The sequence below is a fragment of the Hylobates moloch genome, unplaced genomic scaffold (assembly GCF_009828535.3).
Source record: "Hylobates moloch isolate HMO894 unplaced genomic scaffold, HMol_V3 SCAFFOLD_8, whole genome shotgun sequence".
Taxonomy (NCBI): Eukaryota; Metazoa; Chordata; class Mammalia; order Primates; family Hylobatidae; genus Hylobates; species Hylobates moloch.
The window spans coordinates 45,162,722-45,186,665 of NW_026652283.1; the positions used below are offsets into that span (position 1 = coordinate 45,162,722).

The following is a 23,944-nucleotide window of genomic DNA, read 5'->3' on the forward strand; positions in this document are numbered from 1 at the left end:
CTTCTTGAATTAGAGAGAACATCTGGTACCATTCTGAACAGTAGTGGTAAAGGACATTCTCATCTTACTTCTAACTCCAGTTGGAAAGCTTCTATTGTTTCACCATTACGTATGGCATTTGCTGTAGGTTTTTTACCATTGTTTTATTAAAAACAAAACATGTATCAATTAAGCATTTTTCCATAGTTTGCTAGGAGATTTTTTCTTCTTTTATATTATTAATGTGCATTTAATTTATTCAGATAATTAGGTTTTTTATGTTTACATCATTAATAAGTATATATATTCTAATGCTGAACCACCTTAGCAAAGCTGGGATAAATCCTCCTTAGACTTCACAAATTGTTTTTTTTTTTTTTTTTTTAAGACAGAGTCTCGCTTTGTCACCCAGGATGGAGTGCAGTGGTGCAATCTTGGCTCACTGCAACCTCTGCCTCCCGGGTTTGAGTAATTCTTCCGCCTTAGCCTCCTGAGTAGCTGCGATTACAGGCACACACCACCATGCCTGGCCAATTTTTGTATTTTTAGTAGAGATGAGTTTTCACCATGTTGGCCAAGCTGGTCTCAAATTCCTGACCTCAAGTGATCCACCTGCCTCAGCCCCCCAAAGTGCTGGGATTACAGAAATGAGCCATCGCACCTGGCTAAATTGTTCTTTTAATACACTGTTATATTTAATTTGTTGTTGTTGATTTTTGGGACAGGGTCTTGCTCTGTCACCCAGGCTGAGTGCAGTGGCACAATCACAGTGCACTGCAGCCTCCGATTCGTAGGCTGAAGTGATCTTCCTGCTTCAGCCTCCCAAGCAGCTGGAACTACAAATGCGTGCCATCGTACCAGGCCAAGTTTAAAAAAAAAGTTTTGTAGAGGTGGGCTCTTGCTATGTTGCCCAGGCTGGTCTCAAATGCCTGGCCTCAAGCAATCCTCCCTCCTCCCAAAGTGCTGGCCTTACAGGTGTGAGCCACTGTGCCCAGCCATGCGAGATTTAATTTATTAACATTTTATTCAGGATTTTTGTTTTATTGTTCATAAATGAGATCTTTTTTTTTTTCTGTTGTCTGGCTTTGGTTTCAGTATATACTAGTCAGTAAATTGTGTTGGGTGGCATTCCATCTTTTCTTACATTCTTTTCTTCTTCTTTTTTTTTTTTTTTTGACAGGGTCTTATTTTGTTGCCCTTGAGTGCAGTGTCCATGTCCTGGGCTCAGGCAATCCTCCTGCCTCAGCCTTCTGAGTGGCTAGGACTACAGGTGCGTATCACCATGCCCGGCTAATTTTTACTTTTTTTTTTTTTTTTGTAGAGACAAGGTCTTGCCATTTTGCCCAAGTTGGTCTTGAACCCCTGGCCTCAAGTGATTCTCCTGCCTTGGCCTCCCAAAGTGCTGGCAATCCATGTGTGAGCCACTGTGCCCAGCCCTTACTTTCTTAAATAATTTACATAAGATGAGAATTACATATTCTTCAAAGGCTGTCTTGATAGGCTCTGGTATTTATATTATGCTATTTTCATAAGTTGAGAACAATTTTAACTAATATGCTCTAAAGCTGGGGTCCCCAATCCCTAGGCCATGGACTGGTACCAGCACTTTGGTAGGCCGAGGCAGGCAGATCACTTGAGGTCAGGAGTTCGAGACCAGCCTGGCCAACATGGTGAAACTCCGTCTCTATTAAAAATACAAAAATTAGCTGGGTGTGGTGGCGGGCGTCTATAATCCCAGCTACTCGGGAGGCTGAGGCAGGAGAATCTCTTGAACCTGAGGTTGCAGTGAACCGAGATCGCACCACTGCACTCCAGCCTGGGCAACGAGCGAGACTCCATCTCAAATAAAATAAAATAAATAAATAAAATAAAGTTGACTTGAATTAACAATAATCTGTTACTTGAAGGTCAAATAGAACTCACCTATTTATAATTTTCAGCCTGTTACCTTTCAAAATTGTAGCTCATTCTTGTTTTTCTATGGTTATTGCTCTATCTGGTTCTCCAACTCTTTTTGGAACAATTTTGGCTACTTGTACTTCCTAGAAAATATAACTAAGAACTACGACTTGTAGCTGACACAGGAATTGGTATCAGAAAGGCATGGATTTGGTATTTAGGTTTGGGCAGTAAAAATCTAGCTGAACTTAAAGATAGCCCTTGGCTTGCAGAGAATAGATTATCACCTGCAATTGATTATTACCTGAATGATAGATTCCTTGAAGGCAAAACTTTGGGGGAACCAAGCAATTTTTCTCACAGAATTTGATGGGGGGGGGGGGTGGGGGCAGAGGGAATTTGTGAACTGTGCAGTGAAGAGGGGTTTCTTTTAACTATTCTGGTCAGACTGAAAAAAAAAAGAGCTCAATACCCTAAAATTTGGCTCAAGATAAGTCTCAAATCATTGACTTTCTATGTGTATGATAAAAATAATTTATCTCTTGCAGCCATGGAGCTATTTATAGCTGGAATTGAAATTCAAAATGTGATACCAATAATTGCTGTAGCACAATATGAGTGAAATTCACACACTGTCAGGTCTCTCATGTGAATGCTGGGGCACTGATCAGAAAAGAAGGCATTTAGATAACTCAGGCCATCCCAGATTCTACCCTCTTGAGCCTCTCTCTTGCCAGCAGAAATGGCTCTTCTTCCCCTGATGTGGCTAATGGATGACTTCTTAAAATCACTGTCAGCAGGAGGAAATAGAGGTGATAGTTCTGACACCTTCTGGTAAATCAAGAATGCACTAGGGTCAAAGCAACTTAGATTCACTGAAATAAAGTACAGTGGACCCTTGAACACACGGGTTTGAACTGCGCATGTCCACTTATGCACAGGTTCTGCAGGGCCAGCTGCAGGACTTGAGTATGCATGGATTTGGGTATACATGGGGGTCCTGGAGACAATCCCCCAGGTACACTGAAGAACAAACTGCAAATCCCATGAAAACACATCTCAGTGACGTTTCTGGAGGTCTAGTGTTATAGGATATGTCACAATGTTCCCTCATGAGAACAAGTTGCTTCACGTTATAAACCCCAAACATAAAAAGAGAAATAATACTGTATGTTATAGTTTCTAAGATGCATATTTTTTCACATTAAAACATAATTTATTGAGGTAAAATCTACCTAACGTAAAATTAAAATGAACAATTCAGTGGCATTTAGTACATTCGCAAGGTTGTTGTCACACCCTCTCCCCCATTTTAACATCTCTGAAATGGCAATGCATCTTATAATGAATGGTAATCATGGCTTAATTGATCGTGGGCTTTTTTTCTTTTTTTTTTTTGAGACAGCGTCTCGCTCAGTCAGCCAGGCTGGAGTGCAGTGGCATGAACATGGCTCACTGCAGCCTTGACATCCTGGGCTCCAGAGATCTCCCTGCCTCAGCCTCCCATACAGCTGGGGCCACAGGTGCACACCTCTGCGCCTGGCTAATTTTTTTATTTTAATTTTTTTGTAGAGATGGGGTCTCGCTGTGTTGCCTGGCTGGTCTCAAAGTCTTGGCCTTACATGATCCTCCTGCCTCAGCCTTCTAGAGTGTTGGGATTACAGGCATAAGCCACCGTGCCTGGCCTGATGGTGTTTTTAAAAACGTTCTTTCGTCATGAAATATAAATGAAGGCGTGCCTTACAGTTGATAGCATCTTAGATGAGTTGCAATATGGTACTTGGTGCCTTTCTCGGAATTTTGGGGCAACACACATCATCTTTAAGTGTCGTGCACTCACCCATTTACTCAGTAACCTGAAAGGCTGTCAGCATTCAGAGGAAATCTGAGTAAGGGAAATTCTTGAATTGGTCTAGGCTGCAAGGTAAGTCAATATGCCCCCTGGCCTGCATGGCCCACCAGATCCAATCATGTTTAGGTCACCATGCTGATAGAGTTTATCCCAAGCCCAGGAGGAACACTGCAAAAGCCCCCGAGATTTGTGAAGAAAGCCATGCCCTCTGGCAAATAACTGATCTTTCTTTGAGAAAGAGCTTCCACTTGCTCCTCGGCCCTGATAGACACTGAATGCTTGTCCATGGGACAACCAGGCTGCCTTGCAAACTGAACTGCCCTCACAGCCTGCAAACTTTTTTTTTTTTTTTTTTTGAGACAGAGTCTCACTCTGTCGCCCAGGCTGGAGTACAATGGCACAATCTTGGCTCACTGCAACCTCCGCCTCCCGGGTTCAAGCGATTCTCCTGCCTCAGCCTCCTGAGTATCTGGGATTACAGATGCCTACAGCCATGCCCAGATGTTTCTTTTTTCTTCTTCTTCTTTTTTTTTTTTTTTTGTATTTTCAGAACTCTGGGTGGCTGTGCTGTGATTCTGCTGTTAGGATTGCCAGAGACTATACATGAGATCTTTGTCACCAGATAATTCCAATATCATTGGGTCTGTTGGATAATCAGTCCCAAATGGCAGCATATCTTTTTTTTTTTTTTTTTTTTTTTTTGAGACAGAGTCTCGCTCTGTCGCCCAGGCTGGAGTGCAGTGGCACAATCTCGGCTCACTGCAAGCTCCGCCTCCCGGGTTCACGCCACTCTCCTGCCTCAGCCTCTCCGAGTAGCTGGGACTACAGGCGCCCGCCACCACGCCCGGCTAATTTTTTTGTATTTTTAGTAGAGACGGGGTTTCACCATGGTCTCGATCTCCTGACCTCGTGATCCGCCCGCCTCGGCCTCCCAAAGTGCTGGGATTACAAGCGTGAGCCACCGCGCCCGGCCTAAATGGCAGCATATCTTGCACGGTGACCTGGATGTCACACAGAACCCCTTCTTGAGCCAGGCCCCTCTCAAAACTGATAGGTTACCTTGTAAATGAGTCAGAGCATGATCAAATATTGTTCATATTCCTCCAAATCCAAACAGGACCACCAACTTTTGTAACTCTGTCTTCAAGGTGGGTGGAGCAAGGTGCAGCACTTTATCTCTTACTTTAATTTTTATTTACTTAGTTTAGTTTGGAAAGCAAAATAATTGACTTGCAAAAAAAATTCTGTAAGAAAGTCCAGACTTTAGAAGGACTGGTTAACCAAATAATAAATATAACATAAAAAAGATAAGCAAACTTACCAATTTGTTCATGGTGGAAAAACAGCAATTCTGTCTCAAAATTATGAGAGTTCTGTCAGAGATCAGCATTGCAAAAATCGGGAATAAAGTTGTCTTTGCTACGGCATCAGTAGTAGGGTACTGGAAAGAATAAAGCTTTCATTTATTTTGGGTTTAGAATTATTCAGTGTGGCCCTATTTTTGTATTGTTTTGTTTATCTCCAGGAACAAAGTGCTTGTTTTTTTTTTTTCACTTCTTCCCTGATTGAGGGATGTGATTTGCAAGTCTACTCAAAATACAGGCAGAGAAAGATGTCAGTCTTGCTCCAGTCCCTCTTTGGGGTCTATTACCGTTCATAAGCACAGATTTGCCCATCCAAGTTTCTTTAGTGATTTCTGATTTGATCTGATGTTTTGTTGCTGTCATTGTTTTGAGACAGTGTCTTGCTCTGTCACCCAGGCTGGAGCTCCATATGGAGCACCATAACAGCTCACTGCAGCCTCAACCTTCTGGGCTGAGGTGATCCTCCCACCTCAGCCTCCCAGGTAGCTGGGACGACAGGTGTGCGCCACCACACTCAGCTAATTTTTGTATTTTTTGTAGAAATGAGATTTCACCGTATTGCCTAGACTGGCCTTGAACTCCTGGGCTCGAGCGATTCACCCACCTTGGCCTCCCAAAGTATTGGGATTACAGGCATGAGCCACCACACCTAGCCTGATTTTTGTTTTATTTGTCGAGTTTTATTCACATAGGTGTAACGGAAGGTATTAATTTATTCACAAAGACCTCCTTGTTGTTTGGTCAACAAAACACTAAATTTTAAGATTTAACTTTTGTTAACCCTAGGGTTGTAACTTACCTTTACATAGTCAAATTTATCAATTATTTCCTATATGGTTAGTAGTTGCTTCCTTTTTATTGAGGTATAACTTTCATAAAATAAAAGGCACATTCTTAAATGTACCAGCTCAACGATGTTTACATAGGAATGTATGCCAACACCCAGATCAAGATGTAGAACATTCCCAGCACTCCAAGAGGCTCATGCCTTCTCCCCATTGGTGCCCCTCCCACTGTTTTGATCTCTATCATGATAGATTAGTTTTGTCTGGTTTTGAACTTCATGTGAATGAAATTATACATTATGTATTCCTTTGTGCCTTTCTTCTTTCATACAACATTTTGTCAGTGAGATGCATTCATATCCTTGCATGTAGCAGTATTTTTTTCTTTCTCATTGCTTGTGGTATTCCATTGTATGACTATACTATTATTTATACTTTTGAATTGTTTCCAGTTTGGGACTATTATGAATAACAGTGTTATGATCATTTCTGTATATGTCTTTCTGTGAACATAAGCACTTATTTCTCTTAGGAATATACCTAGGAGTAGAACTGCTGTGACATCAGGGATATGGATGTTTGACTTTAGTAGATAGTGTCAATGTTTCTATGTGGTTGTAATAATTTTATTTCCACCAGTAATGTATGAGAGTTCTGTTGCTTCACATCCTCACCAACACTTGGTATTGTCAGTCTTTTCACTTTTAGCTATTCTTGTGAGGCAAATATAAACTACTAATGTTGAAATCAAGAAGAGATAGACTAATAAGTGTTTAAAATAATCCTTAAAGACTCCCTTTGCCCCCAAACAAAAAAAGTCCTGAGGGTTTTATCGGTCATTTCTACTAAACTAAAATGTATGTGTGTGTGTGAATGTGTGTGTGTTGCGCATTGTTCAAAGGGTAGAAAAAGAATGAAGGTTCCTGACTCATTTTAGAAGACAAGCATAATTCTGATTCCAAAATCACATCAGGATAGTTAAAAGAAAAGAAAATTATAGGCCCATTTCAGTTATAAATTGATTTTTTAAAAATCCTAAATAAACTATTAGCTAGCTAAGCCCCAAAGTATACCTTCTTTACATATGTATTATGATCAGATGGATTTCATTCCATAAATGTAACATCACAAAATCTGTTAACACACTTCAGTAGTAGACTAAAGGAGATAATTCTTATAAATATATCAACTGATAACAATTGATGAAAAGCTTTTTTTTTTTTTGCTAAAGATGATCACCTTAAGGAATAAATAACTCTTAGAAAACTAAGAAGAATGTTCCTTAATTTGGGAAAGAGTATATACAAACAACCTGGAGCAAATGTTATGTTTAATAGAAAAAATTTAAATGCACTCCCCTTAAGATCTGGAAAAACACAAGGATGCCCACGACCACACCTGCTGTTTAACCAATTACTGGAGGTACTGGAAAATGCTAAAAGAAAAAGAAATAAGGTGTATAAATTGAAAGGAGGTGATAAACTTGTCATTATTTGCAGATAACATGGTCATCTTTCTCTAAACATCTGGAATCCATTGCCACTGCTACAACCTTAGTTCAGTTTCCCAACACCTCTAACCTAGATAGTCACAACTGCCCTCTAGTCTCCTAAACTCTGGCCTGGTCCACCTTCCACAGCGCACAGTCTGCCTGTCTTTCCTTCTTCCCTTCATTCCTTCCTTTTATTATAGAAGAGGTACACATTCATTATAGAAAGTATAGAAAATATAAATTGCCAGATAAAAACAAGTGATGGAATCATTTCGGTTTAGTCCTTTCCAGAATTTTTTCTATGTATATACACATTTATAAAAACAGAGAGACCACTAACTTTCCCTGACCAGACTATGGAAAGCAGTTCTCCAACCCATCGCTCTATTTCATTTCCTTCCTAGCTCTTGTTACCATCAAAACTTACATTATCAATTTTATTGTCTATTTCCTTAGTGTTTCTCCTTCTCCACTAAATATAAGCTCCACCAGTAGCTATTTGTATCTCGTTCACCCACTGCATGCCCAGAGTCTAGAACAGTGCCTGGCACATACATTCATTTATGTACTGTGATCCCTGTCTTCACAGAAATGAGTCTATTAGAGATATATATTAAACAAATAATTACACAATTAATTAACTACAACTAGGGTCAAGTGTTTCAGGCAGCCAATTGCTCTGTCCCCTTCTGGCTCCAAGGACCATTTCCTTACCCTGTGGACAATTTCTGCTGTAAGACTGTGGCTTCCTCTGGAAACTATTTGGAGCTCAGTAGATCCATCCAGGAATCAGGCCCAGGAACAGGTTTGTACCTCCAGACCTAGTTCTCCAAAGTTTTGGGGCCTAGTCAGGCTTGTGGCTACAGCTGTTGTATCCCCTTGTCTTCTCCAGGCCAGAACAGGCTACAACACTTATAGCTAAGTTGTGCAAACTGTCTGCTCCTCTAGTCCCTGCTGGTTATCTTTGGCAGGTCTTGGGGTCTGGCCTTCTTAATGCCTTAACAAGCCCCACCCTATCCCCCAGGCTATGTGTCCTTCAAATTGACAGGCTGGTTTGCAGACTGCTGAAGTTGGGAGCTGCTTTCCTTGTCCCTTCTGCCCTTCCTCAGGACCTCCTGTCTGTCTCTCTCTTTCCAGGAAGATCTCCAGGTTTATTCCCTTGAGGGATACTTCTAAGCTGGTTCGTGCTTGGGGCTGTGTTTTGGGCTTCTTTGTAGCCCAAAGAGAGCAGCTAGCTCCTGCACTAGTGAAGTGCCATGAAGCTGGCCTCCAGGAAAGCCCCACGAGGCCACAACCCACAGATATCTCCATCAGAGGAGGTGCAAATGAGGGCCCACACGTTACTCCATTTTGGCAGCCGCCCTAGGAAGCTCTGCCTTATTTCTTCACCTTCAAGCTTATCACAATTTAAAGTTTATCTCTTCACCTCCAAGCTTAGCACAGTGCCTAGTACATATCAGTACTTAATGAAGAGGGGGCAATTCAAATCATTAACTCATTTAATAAAAAAAATAGTAAATGTCCCAGGCACTGTGCTAATGTTTTACAAGGATTCTTGGTCTTTCATTTACACAGGTGCCATTACAATTTCCATTCTGCAAATGAAGAAAAAGGTCCAGAGAAATTAAGTGACTTCCCAAAGTCACAAAGTTCTGGTATCTCTTCACTGCCTGAGACGCAACGGAGCATCGTAGAGGGAAAATGCCAGAAAGCAGGCAGTGCACCAACGAAGACAGGCTCGCGGGAGAACCAAACGGTGGTAAGCTCAGCACGGCCAGTAGCTTTCACCCTCGGTTGCCAGTCGGCTCCGTTTCCTACAACACCGACCGGAAGTGTTTCTGTCGGCCGCGTTCCGAATGAGCACCGCCGGAAGTTTCTGCCGCGGCTTTGCGGGGACTGGGGAGTGGTAGTGGGGGCTGCAGCTGCGCGACCCAGGTGCGGAGGTGCGAGGGCCCAGGTGGCTGAAGGGGCCGTTAGGAACATCCAAGCGGTGGGACACAGGCAGAACCCCGACCTGACCTGGACCACCCTCCTCTTGGCCCGCCCCTTCACCTCGCCTCCGCTTAGGTCTGGATTGGCCCCGCCTCCTGACCTGAGCCTGGTCCTTCCTCAGGCACTGACCCTTGACCTCCGGTGGCTCCCCCATCTCTCAGGCGCGATGGCTACGGGCGCGGATGTACGGGACATTCTAGAACTCGGGGGTCCAGAAGGGGATGCAGCCTCTGGGACCATCAGCAAGAAGGACATTATCAACCCGGACAAGGTAGCAGGGGCACCTGAAAGCGTTGGCTAGGGGAGGGTAGGGGAGTGAAGATGGGGAGGAGTGACAACGGAAGAGAGATGGGGCAAGGGATGGGTGCTACACTTACAGTGAGTTGGGCGATAAAAGGGGTGACATAACAGGACAGGGAATATGTGTCATCCTTGATGGGAGGGAGGAGGTGGGACATCGTGGGAGATGGTGGGACCAAGAGGGTATGACACCTCTAAGAGATGAGAGGACCAGGCAAGTGTGATTTTTGCAAGATATTGTTGGGGAGCGACCAAGACACTGTAATAGTCTGAGAGTTGGTGGGATGGGGAGGGGACTGCTCTGATTTGGGAGTAGGGTGGTGTCCCTGGGAGTGGGTTTCTGTGCCTTTACAGTGTGTCAGTTTGCCTGTCATTGACCCTGTAGGTGCTGGTTTGTTCAGGGATTGAGCTGGGCTAAAGAATTTTCAGGAAAGGGTCTAGGCTGTGGTTCCTTTCTGTGGTTTCCTTCCTCAGAAAAAATCCAAGAAGTCCTCTGAGACACTGACTTTCAAGAGGCCCGAGGGCATGCACCGGGAAGTCTATGCCTTGCTCTACTCTGACAAGAAGCAAGTATTGGAGTCCCAAGTCCCCCAGGTTTTGGCCCCTGATTCACCTGCCATGCCCCTAACTCCTAGTTTTCTCTTCCAATTTTCTCCTCCCCAGCAAGAGCTCCTGCTTGCTTAGCAGGATGCGGAGGACCTGAAATCTCTTGCTCCAGGACATGACTTTCTTGCTATAGGGTAGGGTAGATCAGCTCCCTGGGACAAAAAGCTCTTTAACACACCTTCTGATTCTAACCTCCCATCTCCCTAAACCTCACTGCCAGGGATGCACCCCCACTGCTACCCAGTGACACTGGCCAGGGATACCGTACAGTGAAGGCCAAGTTGGGCTCCAAGAAGGTGCGGCCTTGGAAGTGGATGCCATTCACCAACCCGGCCCGCAAGGACGGAGCAATGTTCTTCCACTGGCGACGTGCAGCGGAGGAGGGCAAGGACTACCCCTTTGCCAGGTTCAATAAGGTGAGCTACCTTCATTCGGACACAGGCCAAGATTGCCCTCCCACTTTGAGCTATTTGTGCGAGCTCTCCAGTCTCCTAGGGTTGGTTCTGGGGGCACGCTTATGCCCAACTGTGATTACCCACTCAATCCTCGTGGCAAATGCATGCAGAGTAGGACTCTGTGGGTCTTTTCTGCCCAAGAGATCCTGTTCTTTCCCGGACCTGCTCTGGTTTTTCATGGCTTTTCTTGGTCTTTCAAATGTTGCTGTTCCTCAGAGCTGTATCCTAGGTGCTCTAGTCTTCTTGTTCTCTACTTTCTTAGTATGAACCCTGTGGCTTCACTTACCCTCTCTACATGTCACCAATCCAGAGCAGTGGTTCCTTCGCATCCAGTCATTTACTAATATCTCTTTCTGAATGCTCCACAGGTACCTTACATCAGGTAGGTACCCTGAACAGAGCTCATCATCTTCCCTCTGTCAGTCCCAAATCTGTTCCCCATCTCAGTGAATGGCACCATCTTCCACCCAGTTGCCCAAACCAGAAACTTGGGGGACCATCCTTGACTTAGTCTTCTCCCTTAGTCCTCACAGTATTTAAATCAACAACAGAACAAAGAATGTAGGGGAAAACAAACAACAAACATGTAAGGAAATAAATTGGAGTCTTTCAAATAAGAGCCATCAATAACACGAAACCAGGATTTGAATGGATATGAAATGAGATAAAGAGTGAACTTGTAGGTGTAGGGGAGTCCTACCTTAGGTTGGTCAGGGAGGGCCTCTCTGAGAACGTGGCATTTGAGCTAGATGCCAGTGATACATCTATTTATTGAGTCCTGTTGATTCTTTTTCCATAATAAATCACATCTCTGACTATATTCTTCATCCCCTGTGCCAGCCCCCTAGTCCAAGCTGAGTTATCTCTGTAGCTCAGCAGAGCAGGGCCTTCCCAGACTCACCCAGCCAGTGAGAGACAGAGCTAGATTGGGCTAGGTTTCCTAGTCCATTACTTAAGTCATTGTACAGTGTGGCCACACAGCTGCTGCAGCCTGGAATAGCCTAGACTTAGAGCCTAAAAGCCTCATTTACCTCTTCCCTAACCAATCTTTGTCCCCAGGCTGGAGTGTCACTTGTTATACCCTATGCATCAAACTTCCCACACGGTACCAAAATTATTTTTTCAGCTGCAGTATGAGCTTTGAGAGGCTAAGATCCCTGCCTGTCATATGCAGCACTGTGTCTCCAGCATAGGTATTGCAGCCCCATGGTAAATATTTGTTGAATGAATGAAAAAATGTCTTCCCCACTTGACTACGAGCTACTTGAGAGAACTGGCTGCACAGTTCCTGAGAGTTTTTTTTTTTTTCCTTCTTTGAGACAGGGTCTCTTTCTGTCTGTCAGGCTAGAGTGCAGTGGTGTGATCTCAGCTCATTGCATCCTCCATCTCCAGGGCTCAAGCGATCCTCCCACCTCAGCCTCCCGAGTAGCTGAGACCACCGGCATGTACCAACATGCCTGGCTAATTTTTGTGTTTTTTTTAGAGACCGGGTTTCACCATGTTTCCCAGGCTGGTCTCAGACTCTTGGGCTCAAGCGATCTGCCCACCTCAGCCTCCCAAAGTATTGGGATTACAGGCGTGAGCCACCACACATGGCCCTGAGTTGTTGGTTTGTTTTTTAGTTAAATTGAATTAAAATGCATAGGAGAAATACGTAACCAAATCTGGGAAACCAGAGAGACTTCCCAGAGGAGATGATGCCTTTGAGAGCTCAAAAGGTTGAGAAAGTTATCCAGGTAGAAGGCATGTGGAAGTGGAAGGCATTTCAGGCAAGAGCAGAGGTCAAGGGGGAAGTCTGCTATGTTCTAGAAACTGCTAGTCATTTGGCTGCAGTTTAGGGTTCATGAGGGACAGTGGCTACAGGAGGAGGCCAGGTCATTTATTTGCATGTTCATTAATTGATTTGGTAGACACTGATACATACAGTGTGCTGAGTCCTAAAGGTGCGAGATGAACTGGACAACCCTTACTCTTTAGGAGTTTGTGAATTATCTAGAAGATGCTTTATCTTAGATGGAGAGCCTCTGAGGAGTTTAATAAGGGATAGTTGGGGGTAGTGATAAGATAGATATTCTAGAACACTAGGACAGTGTGTCTCAAATAATCTGTGGTGAAGGACATTTTTCTATTTTATTTCCAAACCATCAGAGACTGATAAAGATAATAAAATTATAAAGACAGAATACAAGTCCATGTTTCTTCATATTAGATTCAACAGCATACAATTGCTGTAAAATTGTTATGTAAGTTTTTCAGTGTCTACTCTCAGTTTCCATTCTCATCATAGACCAGGGGTAAGTGTAAACAGCACTGGTTTGCAGACTATCCCTTAAGCAGCACTGTTCAAAGAGATCATGTCTTAGCTGCAGATGGAGAATTGATTGGAAGAGGATTGAATGTGGGCAGAGATCAGTAGGGAGGCTATTTCTCTGATCCAGGAACGTGACAGTGGGTTGGCTGGACTGAGAAGTGGCAATGGAGGCAGAAATTTTGGAGGTAAAAGCCACAGATTTGGTGAAGGGGAGGAGTCAAGGGGAAAGATAGGAATTAAGATGCCTCCCAGGTTTCTGGCTTGAGCAGCCGGGTTGGATGATGGTGATATTGACTGAAATCCAGACTGGAGAAGATAATGTTTGAGAGAGGGACATGAGTTCAGTACTGAGCTAAGTTTGAGGTGCATGGGGGACCTCCAGTAGGAGATGTCCAAAAGGCGACCAGTTTTGGAGCTGGTTGTGGTCTTTAACTGAGAAGAGAGACTTCCCTGATCTAGTCTAGCATTGGCTCCTTCCTTGGGTCTCTGACAGACCCAGCTGGTGGTAGTGCTGTTTGTCTCTGGGGGAGGTCTGTAGGATTGGGGGCGTGGAAGAAGGGAGGAAGGGGCATTGACAGTGCTGCGTATGTTGGGAGTAGGATTCAGGCCCAGCTTCTGTAGAGATGCCTGACCTTGGCAAACTCTGGGGGAGCAGCAAGTCCCACTGTGCCCACTGGGTGGCAGTAGTGCTTCAGACAAGAGTTGTATGGACTAGGGGCTGCTGGGCCTTTCTCCAGGTAATTAGCCATCTGTCCTACCCCAGAGTTGACCTTTGGACTCCACAGAAGCACTTACATGTGGGCCCCTCACCTTAACTATGGGGGCAGGAGTGTGTGTCCCATGACTGAGGCTCTGGAGCTGGAGACAGTGAAGTTGATCCTGGAATAAATCAGAGGCAGGCTACAGTCCCAAACCCTGCTAGGACCTCTAGTCAAGCAGACAGGTTCTTTCCTCACTCCATGCTGCAGGGGCACAGGCCCAGGGGCTGGCAACAAACAGGAGGAGCTGTGGTCACTGGGGGCTGGAGCCTGCTGGACATGACATGATGTGGGCATGCCCCTACTGTGTCCCTCTGTGCTAGTAGACTGTGCAGGTGCCTGTGTACTCGGAGCAGGAGTACCAGCTTTATCTCCACGATGATGCTTGGACTAAGGCAGAAACTGACCACCTCTTTGACCTCAGCCGCCGCTTTGACCTGCGTTTTGTTGTTATCCATGACCGGTATGACCACCAGCAGTTCAAGGTGAGCCATTGTGCATTTGCATGTGTGCCCAGCTCCTGGGTCTAGCAGGCCCTACTTTTATGCCATCTCTTCCATATGCCCCTGAATGTTCATTCCTCTACCCTGTCTTGCTCCTCAGAAGCGTTCTGTGGAAGACCTGAAGGAGCGGTACTACCACATCTGTGCTAAGCTTGCCAACGTGCGAGCTGTGCCAGGCACAGACCTTAAGATACCAGTATTTGATGCTGGGCACGAACGACGGCGGAAGGAACAGCTTGAGCGTCTCTACAACCGGACCCCAGAGCAGGTAAGCCCAAGGCCACATACCTGTCCTCCATGCCCCAAACCCCTTGCTCATTGTCTCCATCCTCCGTACCCCTCAACTCCCACTCCCAGGTCCCCCTGCCTCCCACTGATACCCTACTAACTGCCCCAAGCCCATTCCTACTTCTCATGGGCCATCCCCCGTTTTTCATAGCCCTTCACCTCCCTCATGATCCATTACTTCTCAGATTCCCTCACAGACAGCCCAGCACCCCGTCACCTCCGTGTCTACCCTCACTCCTAGAAATGCCCCACACACTTCGCATCCTTCACTTTCCCAGGTGGCAGAGGAGGAGTACCTGCTACAGGAGCTGCGCAAGATCGAGGCCCGGAAGAAGGAGCGGGAGAAACGCAGCCAGGACCTGCAGAAGCTGATCACAGCGGCAGACACCACTGCAGAGCAGCGGCGCACGGAGCGCAAGGCCCCCAAGAAGAAGCTACCCCAGAAAAAGGAGGCTGAGAAGCCGGTGCGGAGGTTCCGCCAGCCTAGCTCAGGGTGGAAGGGTCACCTGGCACAAGGCCCCACCCCGAGTGGAGGGTTCTGAGAGCACCCAGTGCTGATGGGGTGCTGGGACTAACCCTGGGCCCTCTCCCTGTGACACCTTGGTCTCCATAATGCCTTCTCCCCCAGGCTGTTCCTGAGACTGCAGGCATCAAGTTTCCAGACTTCAAGTCTGCAGGTGTCACGCTGCGGAGCCAACGGGTACGTGAGTCACCTCCTTTAGCATGTTTGGGTCCTGGGCTCTGCTGTGGGCTCCATGTGGCCCAAACGCAGCAGGCAGGTGGGGATGGGGCGGTAGGAGAGATTGCTGCAGACAGAGGTGGCACTTGCCAGGATCTCAGTGATGTGGCCAGGCTAAGGTCACAGCTTTCACTATATTCAGCTTCCTGGCTATTTCCTTTTCTGGCCCATAGTTAACCTCCATGTGTTACCATCTCTCTTCCACTGTCTTTCCCTCTGCCTTTTGTCCCCTTCATCCTAAGCCTCTTGTGGCTGGGACAGGCTTAGCTTGCCAGCTTTCATTGCAGATGAAACTGCCAAGCTCTGTGGGACAGAAGAAGATCAAGGCCCTGGAACAGATGCTGCTGGAGCTTGGTGTGGGTGAGTGTGGGGACTGGGCCCCATAGGGTGTACCCACCCGAAGCTGTGGATATAGGTTGGGCAGGGGGAGGGGAGTTCACGTTGCTGGCCCTCTACCACACCTGGGCTCTGCCCCGTGCTGCCCGCCGCCTGCCTGCAGAGCTGAGCCCGACACCTACGGAGGAGCTGGTGCACATGTTCAATGAGCTGCGAAGCGACCTGGTGCTGCTCTACGAGCTCAAGCAGGCCTGTGCCAACTGCGAGTATGAGCTGCAGATGCTGCGGCACCGTCACGAGGCACTGGCCCGGGCTGGTGTGCTGGGGGGCCCTGCCACACCAGCATCAGGCCCAGGCCCGGCCTCTGCTGAGCCGGCAGTGACTGAACCCGGACTTGGCCCTGACCCCAAGGACACCATCATTGATGTGGTGGGCGCACCCCTCACACCCAATTCAGTAAGAGTCTGGACAGGCTGGGAGGCATGCCTGGGCCCTGCAAGTGAGCGCATGCACATGGGTGTAGGGGCTCCTCTCCCTCTAGTGCCTGCAGCAGGAATGATCATCACTTCTGTGCGGGTCTGAGACTGAGGGGAGGAGTGGGTTGACCAGTGGGCGTCCTTGTCCCTGAGCGTGTGAAACACATGCACTAAGCCTGACTCAGGCCTTGGGGGGTCACTGACCTCAATGCCTTCTGTGTATCCTCAGAGAAAGCGACGGGAGTCGGCCTCCAGCTCATCTTCTGTGAAGAAAGCCAAGAAGCCATGAGAGGCCCCACGGGGTGTGGGCAACGCTGTTATGTAAATAGAGCTGCTGAGTTGGACCGGGCTGCTTCCTTTTCCTTTCCTTCACTTCTGATGCCCCTAGTGGGAAGGGTGGGCCAGGAGGGGATTGTCACAGCCACTCCACAGGGTGGCAGGTAGGTTTGCCTGCGTTCAGGCCCTTAGCAGCTCTCTGACCACTAACCACTACCAGTTTCACCCAAAATCCTGCACCTCAGAGCACCTGTGGTTTACACTCAAGATTTGCACACAGCTTGTACTGATGGTCCCCACACTTCCACAGATGTGTGCATATTGAGTGAGGGTGACACAGGTGCTGCAGTGACGGCCAGTCACACACGGATGGCCTTGTGCACAGAGGCAGTCTGGAGCATGCTTTACCTACCTTCACATCCTGACAGCTTTGGCGCAGCAGCAGCCTCACACACACAGATGGCTTTGCACACACACCCAGTGCCTCGTTTCCCCGACTTTATTCAGTGGCACGTTCACAGCGGGGATGGGGGTAGACACAAGGTGGGGCCTGATCTGTCCTGGAGCCCTGGGGGCACCACACACCATGCACTATGGATGGGAGGGGGCACAGGGGGGGCTTGGTGGCCCCACAGAAGCCTGTGTACCAGGGAGGAGGCGGTGAGTGCCTGGGTCCCCCTACCCCAGGCCCGCAATGGGAGGGGCTGATACTGGGCTGAGATTGAGGGGTGGGGATGGGGGGCACAAAGTGTCTGCTCCAGAAGGGCCAAGTGGCCAAGCCCTTGCAAGGGCACAAGCCCACGCCAAGGGCATGAGCCCACAGGGCAGCTGGGGACACTCTGGACACAGAGCTATGCCACTCTCCCTCTTCCCCTCTGGTGAGGGAGAGGAGGATTCTGGGCTAGGCCAAACAGCTACCCTGTCCTGCCCCATCCTGTCCTCGGCCAATCAGAACGGCTTCGATGTCTGCTTGAAGATGAAGCCTCGATAGGCGAGTGTCTTCATGATGTTGGCAATGTTCTTGCAGTCGTCTAAAAAGGAGAGAAGACATTTAGATTGGCCCCAGATCCTTCCCCTCCATGCCCACAGGTGCTCTTACAAGGGTGGGGGTGGGAAGCAGGGTCAGATTCAGGAGCCACAGGCTTTAGAGAGGGTGGTCCCATCCCCTGGTGGCAGCATCCCTAGCTTCAGGTTGGGGTGGGTGATGCTGGGCCAGCAGGAAGCCTGGTCTTGATGCTTCTCGGTTCCATAATTCACGCTGGAAATTGGCCGGCATGTCCCGCCCCGGCCCCAGCGGTGATGTATGGGCGCCGTCGCAGTAAGAAAAAGGCAGAGTAAATGTGTAATTTCTCCCTTGACGGCCCCCGGCCGCTGGGCGATCCTTCTTGTTGCTGCCGCGTGGGGACGGCCTGTCCGCCACACTCTGTCTTCCCGCCACCCGCCTTGATGTCTCCATTTCATTACTGCGCGGCCATTCATCACACCCATGGCCAGGGTGACTTTGCCGGCACTTTCGTGTGTGTGGGAGATGTGACCCAGGCCATAATCACTAGTGACAAGGCACAAGGCTTGGCACTGCTGGGCCAGGGCCCTGGGAAACACACCTGCCCTGTGTGTGCTCAGACAGCAACTTGCCTGGGCACTTGTTCCTGTGGAGCTCCAACAGGACAGGGAGGGTCCTGTATACGTCGGCGGAAGCCCTGCTTCTGTCCCAGTAGGCTCAGAGTGGGTGCTAGTCACCTTTTTGGGCCCTGTTTCTGCCCATACCTCATGTGGAATATGTCTGCCTGTATCAGACTCTATCACGAACAGTTTCTCCAGTATTGGATGCTTTCAACTGTCCTAGAACCCTGGAGGCTGGAGGATCAGGCCTCTGGGGCCTCAGTGTCATGGACATGGGCCAGGATTTGTTTCACCACCACCACCACCAGCAGGAGGTGCACCTGCCCAGAGCTTATTCCACTAGAGGAAGCCTAGGAGAGAAACAGCCTGAGTGCCTGAGTTTTTCTGTTCAGCTGCCCACAGCAGCCACCAAACTCATTATCCCCTCACCTGCCTCTTCTCCTACCTCCCTTAAATGCTCCTGGGCCATAACCAGGGCCTCAGCCACCACCAGCCTTCACAGGATCGATGCTGTGATTGTAGAAATATTGTACATCAACGTCATAACCAAGTGGGGGGGGGGGGTATTAAGGTCAAGGTGGGGTCAGGAAGCCTCTGCATGTCAAGGCCCACCTTTGTCAGGACCTTAGCCTAGGAAGAGGGACCCTCCAGCACTAGAAAAGGGCAGTAGGAGGGCACAGTCTCTAATCAGCCCAGGCCCTGTATCACTAGCCAGATCCTGGCTCTGCAGAGCCTGCTTTGGGCAGGCAAGTCAGACAGGGTCCTGTCTCCCACAGATCAGCGTGGATGCACCTGCAGTGGATGTGGGCACAGAGAGGTGACACCTTCCCCCAGGGACTCAGGAAGCCATACGGGCTGGTCTGAGGCAGAACAGTGGGAAGACAGATGGGTGGGTAGTGGCGACCATGGCAACTCCAGACGTGACCCATCCCCATGGTTTATGGGCCGGACACGCACCCCATTCAGCTGAGGCCCCATCATTTGTCTCTCTTAGTGTGTGTGCCTGTGCTTTGGGGGTAGTGGGTGAAGGAGGGAGGGGCTGTGCTAGGCAGTTGACAGGAAGGGGAATGGAACCGGAAGGGGCCTAAGAGGGGGAGGGGTTAGGATGGGGCCCATGGGCTGTGGTGGTGCCAACAGAGGGACTATGATAGGGTGATTTTCTTCCCAAATAAGTCTGGCCCTATCAGGGCACCTCCAGTCCTTCCTGTCTCCGGTACCCTAGGGACCATGGCCGCTGTGCATATTAAGAATAAGTCCCCTCGTTATCTGCAATTACCCAGCGGCCACACACCTCATTTCTTCCAGCAGAAAAGAAAATTAGTTTTCTATTGACTTCATCTGGCTCCTCCCTCATTGCTGGACAAATCGTTCAATTTGCTTCCCCTGGCCCAAGTGAATGTCCCAGCCCCAACCCCCAGGCCACCAGCCATCCAGTGGGCAAGCACTGTTCTCCCACCTGTGCTGGGAGAGAGTCCCCATGTCCCAGTCTCTGTCCTTGACCTCTCCCCACTCTACACACTGGATGACTTCATCTAAATCGTGAGTTTCAGCTACCTGCTGGAGATCACCGTCTCCAGCCTGGACAGCTCATGGGCTCTACACCACATATTCCTGAACATCTCCTTCTAGGTAAACCCTAAACGTCCAATCATGAGCTAATTTTCTCTCCAAGCTGCTTCTTACCCCTCACCCTGCTATGTTCTCCATCCCAGTGAATGGCAACATAATCCACCCAAAATGCCCAAAGAAATCTGAGTCATGTTGCCACTTTGCCCTCTCCCTCACTCTCCAAATCTAATCAAGTATGAATTTATGCAGATTTTCTCTTCTTCTTCTCTGCCTAATCATCTTGGATTACAACAGCTGTCCTCTTTCTCCCTCCAATTCATTCTTATAGCCAAACTGATCTTTCTTACATAAATCTGATCATGTTCTTCTTCCTTAAAGCCATTCAGTGGCTCTCCTTGCCCTCAGTTTAAAGTCTACACCAGTAATATGTCTTAAAGGCTCCGCAAAAATTGATCCCTGCTATTTCTGGTCTCTGCCATGCTCAACCCTCAATCCCTGGACTCCAATCTCAAGAACCCACTCACTGTTTTCTGAAAATTACAAAGTGGGTTTTGGAGCCAGAAAGACATGTTTCCAATCTTAACTTCTCCCACTGGCTGCACATCACGCAGCAAGGGCTTAGCGTCTCTAATACTTAGGTTCCTCCACTAGGGTGATAATGGCCTTGCTGTTATTGTGAGGACCAAACAAGGTGTTGCACCCACGTCTTTGCACATGCTGTTCTTTATGCTTGGAATACCTCCTCTTTCTGAAGGCAAGGAAGCTAGTTTTCTGGAGGACCTAGTGGTGAGAAAGTGTATACAATTGATAGCACAGATGACTGATAGGGAAGACTTAGTGAAACCAATTGGCATTCACTCCAAATTCTGACTTCAGATCCTGTTTACTGGGTATTTCTGCAGTCTAACTTGTTGCAATTGGCCCACTACAATAAAGAGAGACCAGGGAAAGGAAGAAATTTGCTCCAGTTCACTTAACAAGTCAGTGGAATGGCAGTCATGGGCTTCCAGCTCCAGGCTCTTTTTCCAGCCCTTGAAGCCTTGACAAATATATATATATTTAAAGTCTATGGCCCTGCTAGAAAGTGAGGAAGCTTGGCAGAAGAAGCACTAGAGACAGATCTGGGGCTTTTAATAGGCCAAATATTCAGAGAGAGAGAGCAGCAGGGTGAGTCTGGTGGCAACACAGTGTCTTGGAAAGTTTTCTGCTTGAAGCTCTGGGGGCCACCTGGGTTAGCAGGCTTGCCTTCCAGCACCTCTCATTGAGCTAAGGAGGCCAGCATGAAGCTGCTGTAGGGTGGGAGTGGGGTGGCAGGGAACACAGCCTTGCACCCACAATAGAGGCCTCCAAGAGGCCTCTACCTCACCTTCAAATTCTAGAAGGCTAACCTTTGGTTTTGTTTCATTTTGTTTTGTTTTGAGACAGTCTCACTCTGTCACTCAGGCTGGAGTGCAGTGGCATGACCTCAGCTCACTGCAACCTCTGCCTCCGATTCTTGTACCTCGGCCTCCCAAAGGGCTGGGATTACAGGCGTGAGCCACCACGCCTGGCCAGGCTGACCTGTTTTTATGTTTCTGCAGGATCATCAATTTGTGACAAGATGACCCTCTCCTCTTCTTTTTTGGGGCATTAATATTCTCAGTGTTGGAAATATTTTTATATTGCCAAGACCATAATGTGAGGAGTGCAGCTGCATAAATCCCTGAAAGAAGATTAGTGGGGCTAGCACCTTACAAGGAAGGACAAGCTTGTTGGCTGGGCCCAAGGACAGTAAAATGTCTGCCTGACAATCTGTACACAGAAGGTTGCTCAGATCACTTAGGACACCCAGAAAGAGCTCACAAAGGGCAACCTGAGGCTGATATTCTCTATTAGCAGTACTTACCTGGGAACTGAGTGGTAGTGGACAGGAAGCAGGGCCTGGGCTAGGGAGACCCTCAGGAGGAAGGGGACCCAAGAAGTTAGAAGTCCATTCATTCATGTACTCATTCATTCGGCAAACATGTACTGACACCTGTATGCTCAGTGATCTTGTACCATACTGCTTTTGAGGGATGTGCAAGACTCTGTAGCTCCCTGCCTTCAAGGAACTCAAAGACAGCCCTGTCAGGTGTGCAGTGCTATGAGAAAAGGACACATGGAAAAGTCATCTAGTTCTGTTTGAGGATTAGGAAAATATTCCAAAGTTAAGCGGAGGTCTTAGGGGATGGCGGGGGGAGCTAGACCATCTAGTTAGGGCTGGGGTGAGGAAGGTGTTCTCAGCATAATAAATAGTATAGGCACATTTATGGAGGTGAAATGTGGAGTGTCCAAATAAGTTTATCAGATGGGTGGGGGGGATGAAGAATCAGAAGGGAGTGGCAAGAGATGAAGCTGGTGGTCAGTGACTGACTAAAGGGAATCCTGAAGAACCCAAATGCTAAACAAAGGAGCTTAAGATGTTAATATTCTGAGAATGATGGACATTAACATGTTTAAGGAGGGGAATGACAGTACCGAATCTTGTTTCAGAATTATCATCCTAGATGTGAGGACAGGATTGGAAGGATTAACCCTGAGGGCAGACAGATCAATGAGCAGATTGTACTATGGTCCAGACCAGAAATAATGGCCCAGAACTAGGCCAGTGGCAGTGGAAATGGAGGAGAAGATCTATTGATGATGTGGGGGAAGTGGATGGAGGTAAGAGAATTTTTAGGAAATAGAACGAGCAGTCCTTAATGGGTGGATTAGGACAGCAGAGGGGGAGCATCTAGGATCTCAGTGCCACTCACTGAGATAAGGCATACCAGGGAAGGTGCAAATTTGGATGAGTTAAGTCATATTCCTATGGGACATCATATTAGCTTTGGATGAGTTAAGTCATATTCCTATGGGACATCTAAATTTGTCAGGCATTTCTTTATGGTTTCTAGGCTAATGTCTTGCTTCTCTATCTCGGCATTATTAAACACACACACACACACACACACAAACTATTTTATGTTTTCTTCTAATACTTTCCGTTTTTTTATATATTAACTTTTTAATTTGTCTGCAATTTATTTTTGTGTGTGGTAAGAAATAAAAACTCTAACTTTTTTCCCCCTAATAGATAGCCAATTGTCCTACCACCATTGATTGAACTGTCAACACTTTCCCTACCCTTTTGAAATGACACCTGTATCATATATACAATTCCCATACATGTGTCTGTTGGAGGCAGGAGAGAATGTATGTGAAATGATCAAAGAAGCCAATCAAGCTGGGGGAACAGGAGGGACAGTAGGGTGGCAAGCTGCTGATCTTACGGGACTAAGAGGCAGTGTGGCCTAAAGGAACATGCTGACACATCCTGAGGTCTGCTGGAGTCTCCACAGGCCTCCTGCCTGTGGAATGCTTAGCTTGGTAACACACTTTATTAGTGATCTTCAGGACATGGTGAGGAATGTGGCAAGAGTCCATGGAACAGGGACCAGCAGAGGTAGGGTAGGGTGGTTGGGAGGTGGGTGTGGAGAACAGTGCAAGGAGCAGGAACCATGCATGGTAAGGGTGACACGGCAGGATCCTTGGGTGTGTCCACATTCTAGAACCTCAACTGTTGCCACATCTGTCTGTCCAGACATCCTAGCAGCAGTAATGCCCTGAGAGCAAAGTGCCAGTGCCTAGGCCTGCTTGACACAGGACTGCCAGATTAAATGCAGCCCCAGCTCCATACAGGACATACTTATATTTTTTTATACTAGAAATTATTTATCTGAAATTCAGATTTAACTAGTGTCCTGTATTATTTGTAACCCTGTATTATCTGGCAGCTCTGTGATGGGGACCCAACAGCTGGGTGCGGTTTAAGGTTTAGCATCAAATGTTAGCTTAGAAGGAAGATGAGGGCCAAGACAGTGAGTTTAGGACTGACACAGCAGATGGCCCCAGTATATCCTGCTTCTGGGTTTGAATCCAAACTCCACTACTTAATAACCATGTGAACTTCAGCAAGTTCCTGAATTTTATTTAACTTCTCTTTGTTTTGGTTTCTTCTTCTCTAAAATGGGAATAATAATAATTATAGCAATAACTTCCCTCAAAGTGTTGTTAAAAAGATGAAATGAGTTATTTGTGAAGTGCTTAAAACAGTAGCTCGGTTAGTTATTATTTTTGTTATTCCAATAACATCTAAAAATAATGTTATTCCAACAATAATATCCTGATATCCCCACCCCCCCTGGTTCCTTGTCTCAGACACGTCCTACACAGTCCCCTGCGCCACCCATTCATGGCCACCTTGGCCCACCCGACACACTTCCTAGACACACACTCCCTTCTCCCCACAGCCATGGCTCCCATAGCTTCCTACCCCTCCCC

The 23,944-nt window shown here is 47.4% G+C and overlaps 2 protein-coding genes across 14 annotated transcripts in view; one reads left to right on the forward strand and one right to left on the reverse strand.

Moving 5' to 3' along the window:
- Positions 1 to 16,479, forward strand: part of DMAP1 (DNA methyltransferase 1 associated protein 1) — a 56,768-nt gene extending 40,289 nt beyond the window's left edge. For 3 of the 6 annotated variants that reach the window (XM_058443381.1, XM_058443382.1, XM_058443383.1), the window contains exons 2-12: positions 8,947 to 9,130; positions 9,485 to 9,634; positions 10,138 to 10,229; positions 10,490 to 10,685; positions 14,120 to 14,278; positions 14,397 to 14,564; positions 14,863 to 15,048; positions 15,213 to 15,284; positions 15,611 to 15,683; positions 15,823 to 16,115; positions 16,365 to 16,479. In XM_058443381.1, coding sequence (XP_058299364.1) covers positions 9,530 to 9,634; positions 10,138 to 10,229; positions 10,490 to 10,685; positions 14,120 to 14,278; positions 14,397 to 14,564; positions 14,863 to 15,048; positions 15,213 to 15,284; positions 15,611 to 15,683; positions 15,823 to 16,115; positions 16,365 to 16,424 — 1,404 coding nt within the window. In that variant the 5' untranslated portion in view covers positions 8,947 to 9,130; positions 9,485 to 9,529 and the 3' untranslated portion in view covers positions 16,425 to 16,479. Of the gene's footprint in view, positions 1 to 8,946; positions 9,131 to 9,206; positions 9,362 to 9,484; positions 9,635 to 10,137; positions 10,230 to 10,489; positions 10,686 to 14,119; positions 14,279 to 14,396; positions 14,565 to 14,862; positions 15,049 to 15,212; positions 15,285 to 15,610; positions 15,684 to 15,822; positions 16,116 to 16,364 lie in introns of those variants that run through there. The other 3 variants (XM_032160600.2, XM_032160602.2, XM_032160601.2) reach the window with 3 other exon arrangements.
- A 392-nt stretch (positions 16,480 to 16,871) lies between these two features.
- The window catches only part of ERI3 (ERI1 exoribonuclease family member 3), a 133,060-nt gene continuing 125,987 nt past the window's right edge, over positions 16,872 to 23,944 (reverse strand). For all 8 annotated transcript variants that reach the window (XM_032160609.2, XM_058443386.1, XM_032160603.2 and 5 more), the window contains one exon: positions 16,872 to 17,442. In XM_032160609.2, coding sequence (XP_032016500.1) covers positions 17,413 to 17,442 — 30 coding nt within the window. In that variant the 3' untranslated portion in view covers positions 16,872 to 17,412. The remainder of the gene's footprint in view (positions 17,443 to 23,944) is intronic.